The sequence below is a fragment of the Hetaerina americana genome, unplaced genomic scaffold, assembly GCF_022747635.1.
Source record: "Hetaerina americana unplaced genomic scaffold, ioHetAmer1.1.p SCAF_20, whole genome shotgun sequence".
Taxonomy (NCBI): Eukaryota; Metazoa; Arthropoda; class Insecta; order Odonata; family Calopterygidae; genus Hetaerina; species Hetaerina americana.
Window position 1 is genome coordinate 990,001 of NW_027286764.1, and position 14,519 is coordinate 1,004,519.

The 14,519-nt window shown below is 38.9% G+C and overlaps 1 protein-coding gene across 4 annotated transcripts in view; it reads left to right on the forward strand.

The window, feature by feature from the left end:
• Window positions 1-14,519, forward strand: part of LOC139688522 (BBSome complex member BBS7-like) — a 67,109-nt gene that overhangs the window by 34,301 nt on the left and 18,289 nt on the right. For all 4 annotated transcript variants that reach the window (XM_071586030.1, XM_071586028.1, XM_071586032.1 and 1 more), the window contains 3 exons: window positions 7,921-8,005; window positions 8,631-8,739; window positions 8,834-8,951. In XM_071586030.1, the coding sequence (XP_071442131.1) occupies window positions 7,921-8,005; window positions 8,631-8,739; window positions 8,834-8,951 (312 nt within the window). The remainder of the gene's footprint in view (window positions 1-7,920; window positions 8,006-8,630; window positions 8,740-8,833; window positions 8,952-14,519) is intronic.

Genomic DNA, 14,519 nt, shown 5'->3' on the forward strand with positions numbered 1-14,519 from the left:
CTTTTGCTTTATTTGTTGCCCACTTCAATTTATTGTTTAACTCTTTGTGCTTCATTTTGTCTATCTTCATGTTTACATTCTTCCATTTTCTCCTCTCATCCATCTATGTAAACATCACATCTGTGATCCATGGTTTCCTAGTCCTTTTCTCCTGAACGATTCCAATAGTGTCTTTTGCATCTTTAGACAACCTTTTCATAACACTTTCCCATTTTTCTTCAACAATACTTGGCTCTTTACCATCCTCCATGATTTCCTCTACAGACCGCTAGTACTCCTTCCTTGTCAATCCATTAAATGCCCCAATATTCCATTTTCTAACCCACCGCCCTTGCCTTTTTTTTTAACTGAGGCTACATTTCATAACAACTAAATTGTGGTCAGAGTTCGCATCCACTCCCGGGAAGCTGTGCGAATTTATCACACTGTTCCTAAACCTGTGTCTTACAAGGATATAATCTATCTGATACCTTTCTGAGTCACCTGGCATTTTCCATGTATACCTGCGTCTTTTGTGGTGTCTAAACCAAGTGTTGGTGATGACTAACCCCTGTGTCCTGCCGAATTCAATTGCTTTCTCCCCGTGGTCATTCCTCATGCCTAAACCGTAGTCCCCTTACTCATCACTATTTATCCTTCGCCTACTGTCGCATTCCAGTCCCCCATCACTATCAAATGTCTCCCTGCAGGTACATTCGCGAATTTGTCCTTTAATTGATGGTATATCCTATCGACCTCTTCCTCTATATGGTTGCTCGGTGGCATGTATATCTGAATAATAACTAAGTTCGTCGGTTCTGCTTTTATCTCCACTAGTAGTATTCTATCCGTTACCTGCTCTATGTTGACTACGCTTCTTCCTACCTCTTCATTTAATACTATGGCAACCCCTTGTTGCTTGAGGTTGGATAGGGAAGTAATGACTCTTCATGAGTCATTACTTCCCTATCTTCCGATGAAGACGGGGCAGAATTCCGTCGAAATGATCAAGAAATACCTGTGAGTGATCTTTTTATGTGCTTCTATATTGTTTGTAGCTGTCTAATGTATTATATATAATGTCATGTTATATGTCTATATATATATATACATACATACGTATATATATATATATATATATATATATATATATATATATATATATATATATATATATATATATATATATATATATATATATATATATATCACTTTTCGAAAGTCTCACCGACGTGAATAATAATGTATAACACTTAGCACTAGTGGACACAAACACCAAAAATTGGAAAAATAATGAGTCTCTTTTTTTTGTGTTTCTGTGATTTTGTCTGTGTCCACTAGTGCTAAGTGTTATACATTATATATATATATATATGTATATATATGAATATGTATATGTATATATATATACACACACACACACACACACACGAGGGTCATCCGGAAAGTAGTACCCGTTCGTGCCGCATGAAGTGCTGACGACGCGAGTAGCCGCTGGACGAGGTCAGATAGCTTCAGTGGCTTGTCTGCCTTCTCTGAGCCAAGTTACGTGACGCTAGCATTGCCTGTGTTGTTTCTGTGATTGTTTACAATGTTTAAAAAAATTGAGAACGCCGCCAGTTGTGAAGTGAGGGCAGTGATTAAATTCCTCAATGCAAGAAACGTTCGCCCATGTGATATTCATCGCCAATTAAAGGAGGTGTATGGAGACAATGTAATGGACGAGTCGTCTGTTCGGCGGTGGTGTCGCAACTTCAACATGGGGAGGGGGAACACACACGACGATGAGCGTTCGGGGAGACCGTCTGTCATTACAGACCAACTGGTGAGCTCAGTTGACGAATTCGTGAGGAACGATCGGCGCGTCACAATTGATGACATCTGTGAGCATTTTCCCAATGTTTCTCGAACAATTGTTCATGAAATTGTTAAACACCATCTGCATTATGCAAAAATTTGTGCAAGATGGGTCCCTCGCGTATCTCAATGAGCTGGCGGCGAAGGACTATGCAGCAGGAATACAGAAACTTGTCACACGTTATGACAAATGCCTTAATTTGCTTGGAGATTATGTTGAGAAGTAGTTTAAAGTATCCTCTTTCAAATAAAATTTTTTATGTTTGTTAATATTTACTTTTGTGTCTTTATTTCACGAACGGGTACTACTTTCCGGATGACCCTCGTGTGTGTGTGTGTGTGTATATGTATATATATATATATATATATATATATATATATATATATATATGAATATGTATATGTATATATATATATATATATATATATATGAATATGTATATGTATATGTATATGTATAGGTATATGTATATGTATATGTATATGTATATGTATATATATATATATATATATATATATATATATATATATATATATATAATATAAAATGGGCTGGCACAATATAACAAAATAGAAAAGCATAGCAACATTTAAAAGAACACTCACACAGTAAATTGTTCGAGCTTTCTGCCCTCTCAGAGGCCTTCTTCAAGTGAGACTGAAAATATACTGGAGAGTGGAAAGGGGTATGGGCGTGGAGGGGAGGTGTGGAGGGAATGCTGGGAGGGAAATTAAAGATGACGGTTAAGGGTGGGAATTTTGAAAGAACGGAAGGATAGTATGTAGGCGGATTCACGAGTTCTCACCTCTATGTTGGTGGCTGAATCAGGTAGGGATTCTAGGATGCTGAGAGCAAAACACTGGTTGAATGCAAGGTTGTGGGAATTGGCGTGTGAAGGGATAGGAAGAGAAGAGAGTGAGGCAGAATTGCAGGAGTACCGTTGTTTATTCATTCGGATGGATAAGGGGGTAATGCATTCGCCCATGTAAAAGGAAGTGCAATGTTTGCATGACAAAAGATTAATAATGTTTTTTGAGAGGCAATTAGTGTGGGAACGAGGTGAGGGGGCAATGAGGGGATGTAGGGAGAGGGGAGTAGACCTAATAAGAAGACAGGTTTTACATCGGGAGCTCTTGCAAGTAGGGGAAATATTAGGAAATTTGTCACGGGGGGGCGCCAAAGGGTTGGTGGATATCAGAAGGTTTTTGAGATTGGCGTGTCGGCTGTATGCGATAGATGGGCATTGGGGTAGTGAGGATGAGGTCGCGTCATTGTCATGTAAAATTGGAAATAGTTCTCTATGGAAGGTTTTCAGTATGTGTGATCTGGGGAAATAGGTGGTGAAAAGGTTGAGTCCTGTGTCAGATGTGGGCTTGTTTTTATGTGGTGTGCGTTGTCAGGTGGATCGGTGGGTTTTATTATGTAGGAGCTTTTCTGGGTAACCACGTTAGAGGAGTGCAAGATGTAGATTGTCAAGGCATTTTTATATATATATATATCCCTCCCCGGACTACAACCTTGACGTGGTGGAAGGGCTTGTGCGTTCCAATGACCCCTAGAGCTGTGCTGGCGGGAGTAATAAAAATTGCTCCTGGTAGGGTCACCCATGCCAGATAGGTCGAAGGTTAGGAGCCAGACGAAAGGTAGTCCACGCAGCGTCTGTTCCTCAGTGAGGCGGCTGCAATGGCGTCTGACCCCAGTGGGGCGGCCAGTAAGTGATGGTGTCACGTTAAAAACACTATTGAGGAAGGCAACGGGAAACCACCTCAATTATCATTCCCAAGAAAAATATGATGGACAATAGAGATATTTTGAGTCCTGGCAACCACGGGGCTCGGCCCAATCGGCCGTGTGTCGTGCCCGGCAGCGGGGGAGGCAAGGCTTCCGCGGTCGTCATCCCACGAAATCCTTGCAAGGGAAAACCAGCAGCAGCAGGACAGAAGACTCAGGAGAAGAAGACCAAATTAGTTAGATTAGGAATGTGCAATGTTAGGACAATGATGAGGACAGGGAAATTGGAGAATGTTAAGCGAGAGATGGAAAGGGGAAATATAGATATTTTAGGTCTATGCGATGTGAGATGGAAAGATAGCGGGGATTACTGGAGTGATAAGTGTAGAATAATATACAGCGGTGGGGACGAGAGCCAACGAGGGGTTGCCATGGTACTAAATGAAGAGGTAGGAAGAAGCGTAGTCAACATAGAGCAGGTAACGGATAGAATACTACTAGTGGAGATAAAAGCAGAACCGACGAACTTGGTCATCGTTCAGGTGTACATGCCACCGAACAACCATACGGAGGAAGAGGTCGATAGGATATACGATCAATTAGAAGACATAATCGCGTCCTCTGTAGGGAAATATTTGATAGTGATGGGGGATTGGAATGCGACGGTAGGCGAAGGAAGAGATGACGATGAGGTGGGGGACTACGGTTTAGGCATGAAGAATGACCGCGGGGAAAAAGCAGTTGAGTTCTGCAGAAGACAGGGGTTAGTCATCCCCAACACTTGGTTTAGACACCACAAAAGACGCAGGTATACATGGAAAATGCCAGGTTACTCAGAAAGGTATCAGCTAGATTATATCCTGGCTAGGCACAGGGTTAGGAACAGTGTTATAAATTCGCACAGCTTCCCGGGAGCAGATGCGGACTCTGACCACAATTTAGTTGGTATGAAATGTAGCATCCATTTCAAAAAGATAAGGCATGGGCGGCGGGTTAGAAAATGGAATGTAGAAGCATGAAACGGATTGAAAAGGAAGAGTACCAAGAGGCTGTAGAGGAAATCATGGAGGATGGTAAAGAGCTAAGTACTATCGAAGAAAAATGGGAATGTATCAAGAAAGGGTTGTCGAAAGCCGCAAAAGACACTATTGGAACCTTTAACGCTATTAGGACTAGGAAACCATGGATCACGGATGAGATGATTACAAAGATGGATGAGTGGCGAAAATGTAAGAATGTCAATACAGAATTAGGGAAAATGAAGTACAAAGAATCGAACAATAAATTGAGGCGGGCAACAAATAAAGCAAAGGAAGCATGGTGGAAGATGCAGTGCGAGGATATGGAAAGTCTGCAGAGGAAATATGAAATCGGTTCGCTGTACAGCAAAGTTAAATCGTTATCGGGAAGTAAGAAAGGAAGAGCTGTGCTAACAGTTAGAGATAAGGTGGGTAAGGCAATGGTTGACACAGGAAAGATCCAAGAGAGATGGAAGGTTTATATAGAAGAACAGTATAGTAAAGAACTCAGACCAACAAAGTTAGACATTGAAAAAGAAAATGATGTAGAGGAAGACAGCTTATATCCAGGCATACTAGACAATGAGATAGAAAGGGCATTAATGGAGATGAAACTAAATAAGGCCGTGGGGGTAGATAACATTCCCGTGGAACTTTTAAAATGCTTAGGAAAATGTGGGAGGAAGAGGCTATATGGGCTGATCCGTAGTATTTATAAGGAGGGAATCTGGCCGGAAGACTTTGTGAAATCAGTTTTAGTTCCTATTCCGAAAAAGGTAAAGGCCACGTCATGTGAGGACTACAGGACAATTAGTTTGATATCCCACGCAGCTGAAGTTGTTCTCAGGATCATAAACAAAAGGATAGAGAGTTGGGCAAATGATTACTTAGGGGATGATCAGTTTGGGTTTAGGAAGGGGAGAGGTACACGTGATGCCATTGCAGTAATGAGATTATTAATCGAGAGGAATATAGAACACAACCAGGAGGTATTTGCCTGTTTCGTAGATTTCGAAAAAGCATTTGATAAAGTGAATTGGGAATAACTAATGAGTATATTGCAGGTAATAGGAATAGAATGGAGGGATAGGAGGCTAATCCGCAACCTGTACATGTCTCAGACTGCTCAGGTGCGGGTGGGAAACGGGGAGTCCGGATGGGCAGTGTTAGGAAGAGGTGTAAGGCAGGGTTGCCCATTATCACTGTTGCTGTTCAACCTGTTTGCAGAGGAAATGATCAAAGAGGCATGGGAAGAACTCGAGGTAGGAATGAAAGTGGGCTGGGAATTCGTAAAATCAGTTAGGTTTGCTGATGACCAAGCTTTAGTTTGTCAGTCAGCCAAGGGGCTGCAAGCATTGCTTAGTGAATTGGAAATTCAGTGCGACAGGTATGGGATGAGAATCAATATTAATAAAACAAAGGTTATGCGATTTTCGAGGAAGAAAAAGGCTAAGCTAAACATTAAAATAGGAGGGCAAAAACTAGAGCAGGTAGAACAGTTTACGTATCTCGGTAGTGTTTTGGACCAACATGGTCAAAGTAGTAGGGACGTAAGGAGAAGAATTGTGCTAGGCAAAGAGGCGTTCACAAGGAGGAGGGAGTTGATGACAGGGACTTTGAGTAAGGACATTAAGAAAAGACTCGTAAAAACTTTGATATGGAGCGTAGCTATGTACGGTGCGGAAAAGTGGTCATTGAAGCAGGAGGATAGACGTAGATTGGAGGCTTTTGAAATGTGTGTGTGGAGAAGAATGGAGAAGGTGAAATGGACAGAGAAGAAAACAAATGAGGAAGTACTTGGTATGGTGGGCGAAGAGAGGGGTTTGTTGGGAGCAATCCTATGGAGGCAGGAAAAGTGGATGAAGGGGGTGTTGAACGGCAGTGGGATGTTGAAAACTGTGATAGAGGGTAGAATGTTGGGCAAAAGAGGAAAGGAAAGGAACAGGATAGGGATGTTGGACGGGATGAAGGGAGGAAGAAAGTACTCAGCGATGAAGAGGGACCTGATATAGAGTAGGATGATGGATGTTGTGTTTTGTTAGGAGTAATAAAATATTTGTTTGGTAGTTGTGTCCATCGAAAAACCTACCTTAACCGGTAGATTACCTTAAAAAAAAAATTTCAAACACAAAATCCCACCAAACGGCAAATAAATACTCATTCACCCTTCATCCTTTCCTGTCCATCCCTTATGGCGCAAATGACCTTAGCAGTCGGTCGCCTCCCCTCAAAACTACTACTAGGAAAGGACAGTGGGTTAGAATTCATACAACATCATACAGGAAAGGAACAGTGCCTGTCCTTTCCTCTTGTTTGGTGTGTATTTCTCCTTTGGTGGGTGAAACAGCTCCCTGACGCCATCTCTTGGCTAAAGAATCGGGTCGCTTTGCGACATATTAGACCCACGGATCTCAGGGTAAATTACATTTCCTCGATAGCTCAAGTGGTTAAGAGCATCCACCCAGCGAGTGGAAAGACCCGGTGTTCGACTCCTGGTCAAGGAAATATTTTTACTCTTGTGATCCGTTCGATTCCGCCTTCCCCACCTCTATTGTGCTCATCCTTTATGTGTGTTCCTATCCCTTTTCCTTATATCTGTTTCTATATAAATGAGTACATATATATATGTATAATATTACTAAGGACAAGGATATACATATATATATATATACATATATATATATATATATATATATATATATATATATATATATATATATATATATATATATATATATATATATGTATATATATATATGTATATATATATATATACAAACACACATTCATACACAAAATCCTGCCATATGGTAAACAAATATTCCTTCACGTGGAAGTAGGTAAAAGGAAAAGGGATAGGAAGACACAGAAAGGATGAGCACAGGAGAGGTGGGGATGAGGGAATTGAACAAATCACAAGCAAATATTTCTGTGACCACGATTTGAACATCGGATCTTTCCACGTGCCTGGGGGATGCTCTAACCACTTGAGATATCGAGGAAACGTAGTCTTTTATATTAACCAAGTGCTCGATTCTTTGGCCAAGAGATGGCGTCAAGGGGCTGTTTCACCCACCGAAGGAGAAATAGGCAACTCACAAGAGGAAAGATTATTTGGTAAAGCAATCATGCAATGTTATAAAGGATAGGAACATTGGGTTTCATGGAATGCATAGCCAGAAATGTGAAATATATAATGTGAAAGTGAAACCATGCTGCTTGAACTTACCCATATGGTGACAGTTGGAATCTTTTAGAATTTCGTATTTGAATGTATTCAAAGTCCTTAGGTTCATTGAATTGGTAAATAACTGGATCTGTTTTCCCTTACAGATGTGTAACGAGGGTGTGACTTCTGTTCAAGGGGGAATGATTGCAAGCACAGAGACGGGGGAAATTGTTGCGGCCACAGTGTCAGGTAACCTCTCTCTGATGTTCACAAGTGCAGATTTTTAGCCTCGATATTTTACATTCCATTATTTTAATTGTCTCTTATATTGTGTATGTGCTGATGTTATATTGTATGATAGCAAGACGGAGTGTGATAACACTGAGAGTGCACTAACCTAGCATTTTATTGCTCTGAATTCCGCGAATTTTGACCATGTGAAATATGAGAGGTCCTAATATATGCACTTGATATACCAATGCTAATAACTGGACCATATTCTTTGAATGTGGAGGTCCTTGGAGAGATGAAAATTGCTGCGTGAGGACTGTTCTTTATACTTAAATAAGAATTTCACAACAGACAATTAATGCTGTGAGAGTCTGTTGATGATGGAATTGAGAATTTGGTTGGGCCTTCTAACACATTGCTTCAATGTTAGAGATTAGTCATACATATTAATAGCTTGGATGAATCATCTCAAAACTTTTTTGTCATATTGAAATAACTTTGCAGTTTCCCACCAGTGGATAACCATGTGGTGAAGAGTATTCACATACATATAGTAGAAATCATTGCTTTCATTGATGCTGTCTGATAAATTTTTGCCTGCCCTAGAGTGAATTAAATTTGATATTTTTTCTCGCATTTAAAGGTTGGGTTTTTGGCCTTACATCTGAGTGTGGAAAGCAAGAGAATTTGGATCAAGACAACCAGCACAGTGGATTTTCTCGTGAAGCTCGCCAAAAGATTTTTCACCTAAGGTTTATTGGATGAGTATTATCAGAGTGGATTGTCTTGATAGTGAAGTCCTCATCCTCTGTATGAATTCTTTTAACTGTGGACACAATGTTTCAGGTCTGAGATAGCCCACCTGGAGCAGAAGGTGACAAGGGAGAGAGAGAAATACCTGGCCTCGACAGAAGATGAGATCGGAGGGTTGTCAGCCATACCCATCATCCATGTCACCAGTGATGTGAGAACATATTTATTGTTGTCTTTTTCAACCATGCTGTTAATTATTTAACCATTAGTTTTGTTCATTATTACTGAGTAGAGCAATGGCTACTAACGGGGGACCTAAATTCAAATCCACCGGACTCTAGATGCTCTCATCCTCACTCAAGATGTGCGATTATAGGAGATTTTGGACTGTGGATCTTTTTGAGAAACCAGACGTGATACAGGGACAGGAACTCATTTCCCTATTACCTCTCTCATTATTATTGATATAATTCTACCATTTAAGGGGGTCTTACAGGTCCTGTAAGAATCTGCATCTGTCTGTTGAGTCCTTATGATTTCTCTCAACAAGCCCCTCTCCTCACCTACCACCATACCTAGCACTACCTCATTTGTTTTCCTTTCTGTCCACTTCACCTTCACCACACCCAAATTTCAAAAGCCTATAATCTACTTCTATCATCCTGCTTCAATGATCATGTTCCTATGCCTTACAAAACGAAGCTCCATGTCAAATTTTTCAGTATTCATCTCTTAACATCCTTACTCAACGTTGAGGTAATCAATTCCTTCTTTCTTTGGAAAGGCTCTTAGCCCAATGAAATTCTTCTTACCATGTCCCTACTACTTTGACCATTTTGGTCCAGAACACTTCCCGGGTAGATATACTGATCCATCTGCTCTACTTTAAGAACTCCTATTTTAATATTTAACTTAGCCATCCTCTCTCTTGAAAACAGCAAACTGTTGTGTTGTTTACAATTGTTGTTGCATCTGATCATATCCATTGTATTGAATTTCCAATGCACTCAGCAATGCTGGTAACTCCTTGGTTGACTGACAAACTAAAGCTGTATCATCCACAACCCTAACTGATTTTATGAATTCCCAACTGGCATTCATTCCTTACTCCTCATCTTCCCATGCATATTTTGCCATTTCCTCCCCATATATTCATTGAACAGCGCAGGTGATTGAGGAATCCCACATGTTATCTCTACTCCTAACACTACCTGGAACAGTGGTTTGAGAGTTGGAACGACTCTCCAACCACCATTGACACTCAAGCAGTCCGAGACATGTACAGGTTACAGATAAGAAGCCTATCTCTCCAATCTACTTCTATATTCTGCAATGCATCCATTAATTTACCCAATTCACTAAATCAAATACCTTAAATGCTTTGAAGCAAGCAAAGGCATCCTGTAATGCACAAGGAGCATTCAAAATAACTTTGCATTTCCAGAGGGTTAAATTTTTACTGTCAACTAGTTTCACTACTCTGAAAATTAGAAAATATCAAAAAGTAGTACCAAAAGACTATGAACATTAAAATTGGAAGAGGTCATGAAAATCACAGATTGCATGATTAGAAAAATAGACAAGGGAAGGAAATGTGGAGGAAGATGCAGTATGAGAGAATGCAAAGCTCACAAATATATATATATGTGTATATATATGTGTATATGAGTGTATATATGTGTATATGTGTATATGTGTATATGAGTGTATATATGTGTATATGTTTGTATATATGTATATATATACATACACATATACATACATATATATTAATATATTATATATATATACACACACAAACACACACACATATATACATATATACATATATATGTATATATATGTGTATGTATATATATACATATGTACAAATATATATACATATGTACATATATATATATATATATAAATCTAATATGCACATAAAAATGTACATAGTGCGTGTAAAAATAATCAAGAAGTTCTCTCGGGTTTCCCACCGGGTCATGCGCATATTATATTTATATATGTGTGTGTATATATATATATCTATATATTTATGTATGTATGTATATATATGTATGTATATATATATATATATATATATATATATATATATATATATATATATATATATATATATATATATATATATATATATATATATATATATATATATATATATATATATATATATATATATATATATATATATATATATATATATATATATATATATATATATATATGGCCGCGGACACCGAATTTCCAACACCACAGCACAACAGACATCTCACTTCAAAACAACAAATTCACTACTTCAGTACACATCAAAGCCACTAACCATCAGCAATACCTACACCACACAAGCTGTCATCCTCAACGCTAGATTCCTAACTCTCTCTCTATCCGCGGAAACCGAATTTGCAACACCACAGCCACTCTCAACAAATACCCTGACAATCTACACCTTGCACTCCTCAAACGCGGTTACCCAGAAAAGTTACTACAAAATAAAATCCACCGTTCCACCCGACCACACACACCACACAATAACAAGCCCACATCTGACGCAGGACTCAACCTTTGCACCACCTATTTCCCCGGATCACACAGACTGAAAACCCTCTTTAAAGAACTGTTTCCAATTTTACATGACAATGACGCGACCTCATCCTTACTACCCCAATGCCCATCTATCGCATACAGACGACCCGCCAATCTCAAAAACCTTCTGAGATCCACCAACCCTTTGGCGCCCCCCCGTGACAAATTTCCCAATATTTCCCCAACTTGCAACCGCCCTCGATGTAAACCCTGTCCTCTTATTATGCCTACTCCCCTCTCCCTACATCCCCTCATAGCCCCCTCACCTCGTTCCCATGCTAATTGCCTCTCAAAAAATATTATTTATCTTTTATCATGCAAACATTGCACTTCCTTTTACATAGGTGAATGCATTACCCCCTTATCCATCCGAATGAATAATCACCGGTACTCCTGCAATTCTGCCTCACTCTCTTCTCTTCCTATCCCTTCACACGCCAATTCCCACAACCTTTCATTGGACCAGTGTTTTGCTCTCAGCATCCTAGAATCCCTACCTGATTCAGCCACCAACATAGAGGTGAGAACTCGTGAATCCGCCTACATACTATCCTTCCGTTCTTTCAAAATTCCCACCCTTAACCGCCATATTTAATTTCCCTCCCAGCATTCCCTCCACACCTCCCCTCCCCGCCCATACTTCTTTCCCCTCTCCAAAGCAACAGCATATTTTCAGTCTCTCTTGAAGAAGGCCTCTGAGAGGGCCAAAAGCTCGAACAATTATCCGTGTGAGTGTCCTTTTAAATGTTGCTATTCTATTCTATTTTTGTTATATTGTGTCAGCCCATTATTGTGCCGCTCGTGTGAGTTTTTCCGTACAATCGTTATATATATATGTAGAACACTTATCACTAGTGCACACAGACAAAAATACAGAAACACACAAAAAAGAGACTCACTAACTTTCGAATTTTCAGTGGTCACAGCCACCTTCATCAAGGAAGAGAGGGATAGAGGGAAGAGATTTCTATCCCTCTCTTCCTTGATGAAGGTCGCTGCGACCACTGAAAATTTGAAATTTAGTGAGTCTGTTTTTTGTGTTTCTGTGCTTTTGTATGTATCCACTAGTGCTAAGTGTTTCCATTATAATTCACGTCTGTGAGACTTTCCAAAAGTGTTTTATATATATATATATATATATATATATATATATATATATATATATATATATATATATATATATATATATATATATATATATATATATATATATATGTTTGTGTGTGTGTGTGTGTATATGTATATAGAAATGCATGGCATCTATACATGTTCAAGATAACTATGAGCGCATGGTATCTATACTCGTACCTGATGATGCCTCAAGTCGGTGAAACGCGTCGTGCCGTATAATAAAATCTGTGGAAAAGTACGAGTCTTTCTTTCTATTTCAATAATGGATATCAATTACTTCCACGAAGTGAAGCCTGAAACAATAGAATAGTATCTATACAAATTCATGAGAACTACAAAGTTCTTGGTGCGAATTATGCATAAGGCGTTATTGAAGGGAAAATATGCGAATTCAACCAGGGAAGAAACCAGAGAGATGGACAGAATCTAAGAAATGTGCAGCCATGTGATATTCACCGTCAATTAAAGGAGGTTCATGGAGGCAATATTATTGATGGAATCGTCTGTTTGACCCTGGTGGCAAAACTTCAACTTGAGGAGGGAAAACATCCATGATGACGGGCGATTGGGGTGGCCGTCCTCCACCATGACCATGCCAGGCCTCATGTGGCCGGGAAAACGCAATAACTTAGTCAAAACTCAAATGGAGGATTATCCACCATCTGCCCTTCAGCCTATAATTTGCTCCTCCATATTTCATCTCTTTAAAAAACTGAAAAGACTGTTTATCAGGAATGAAATTTCAAAGTGATGAAGAATTGACAGAAAGGGTGACTAGTTTTCACAATGGACTGGCAGCAAAGGAATAAGATACTGGAATACAAAAACTTATCCCACTTTATGACAAATGTATAAATTTGAATGGTGATCATGTAGAGAAGTATTTTAAGGTCTATGGTTACCATAAAAAATGTTTTTTTAAGAAAATATGTTTTAGTTAATTATGAATTCCAAAATGGGTATCACTTTTTGGTTGACCCATTAATACGGTAAAGATATCAAGTCAGGAAGCTTACACATAGCTCAGGTCACACAAGTCAGGAAGCTTACACACCCTCATGAAGAAGGTCATATTAAAAAACTGGAAAAGGTGCAAAGAAAGGCTGCCCGATATGTACTGGGGAAGCATAGGAGGATGGAGAGTGTGTCTGACATGCTAGAAACGCTGGGCTGGGAACCTCTAGAATCTAGAAGAAAAGTAAGCAGACTTTGTGGAATGTTCCGAATTTTGAAGGGGGAGAAAGCTTGGGCAGATCTTAGGAAAGAGGCGGGGAACCCAAATTTTATAGGCAGAAATGATCACAAATTTAAGATAAAATGCCGGGCACAGAGGACAAATAAAAAAAAAATTTTCATTTCTAAATAGAACAATTGTTGAGTGGAACACCTTACCTGCAAAAATATTCGAGCCCTTTCCTAACAGAGTGTATACTTTTAAGAATAGATGTAAGGTATATATGTAAAAATTTGATTTATGTGTGGTGTATGGTATTATATGTTATAGCTTAATTTTTTTTTATGTATCTTTTTTTTTCTTGCTGGTTAATGGTTGTAAATGGGATGGGGATTCACTTGTTTTGTTAAAGAGATCTGTGTTTGTCTGGTTTTATGTATTATATTTTGCAATTGTTTGGGACTTGTGTGCCACCTGACAGTGTCTATTAGCACATGTGTATTTATAATAATAATAATAATATATACATATATATATATATATATATATATATATATATATATATATATATATATATATATATATATATATATATATATATATATATATATATATATATATTTATTTATTTATATATTCGGCAATTAGGGTGGAAAAACATAGAGACAAATACTTCCTTACAGGGGCACCAACCCAGGAAGGACTTTCCCTGCTTCAGAACCCAGAGACTAGCCACTCCACCCCTACCCCCAAAAGTTACCAAATGGCACTGGACATCACCGGATTAAAGTTAGAGAGGGCAGAGGCTATGGGCATTTTGAAAGAATACATTTGTTCTATATTGACTGAAGAATTGGACGTGCATAAGCGCATGTTGGGTGCCAGGTT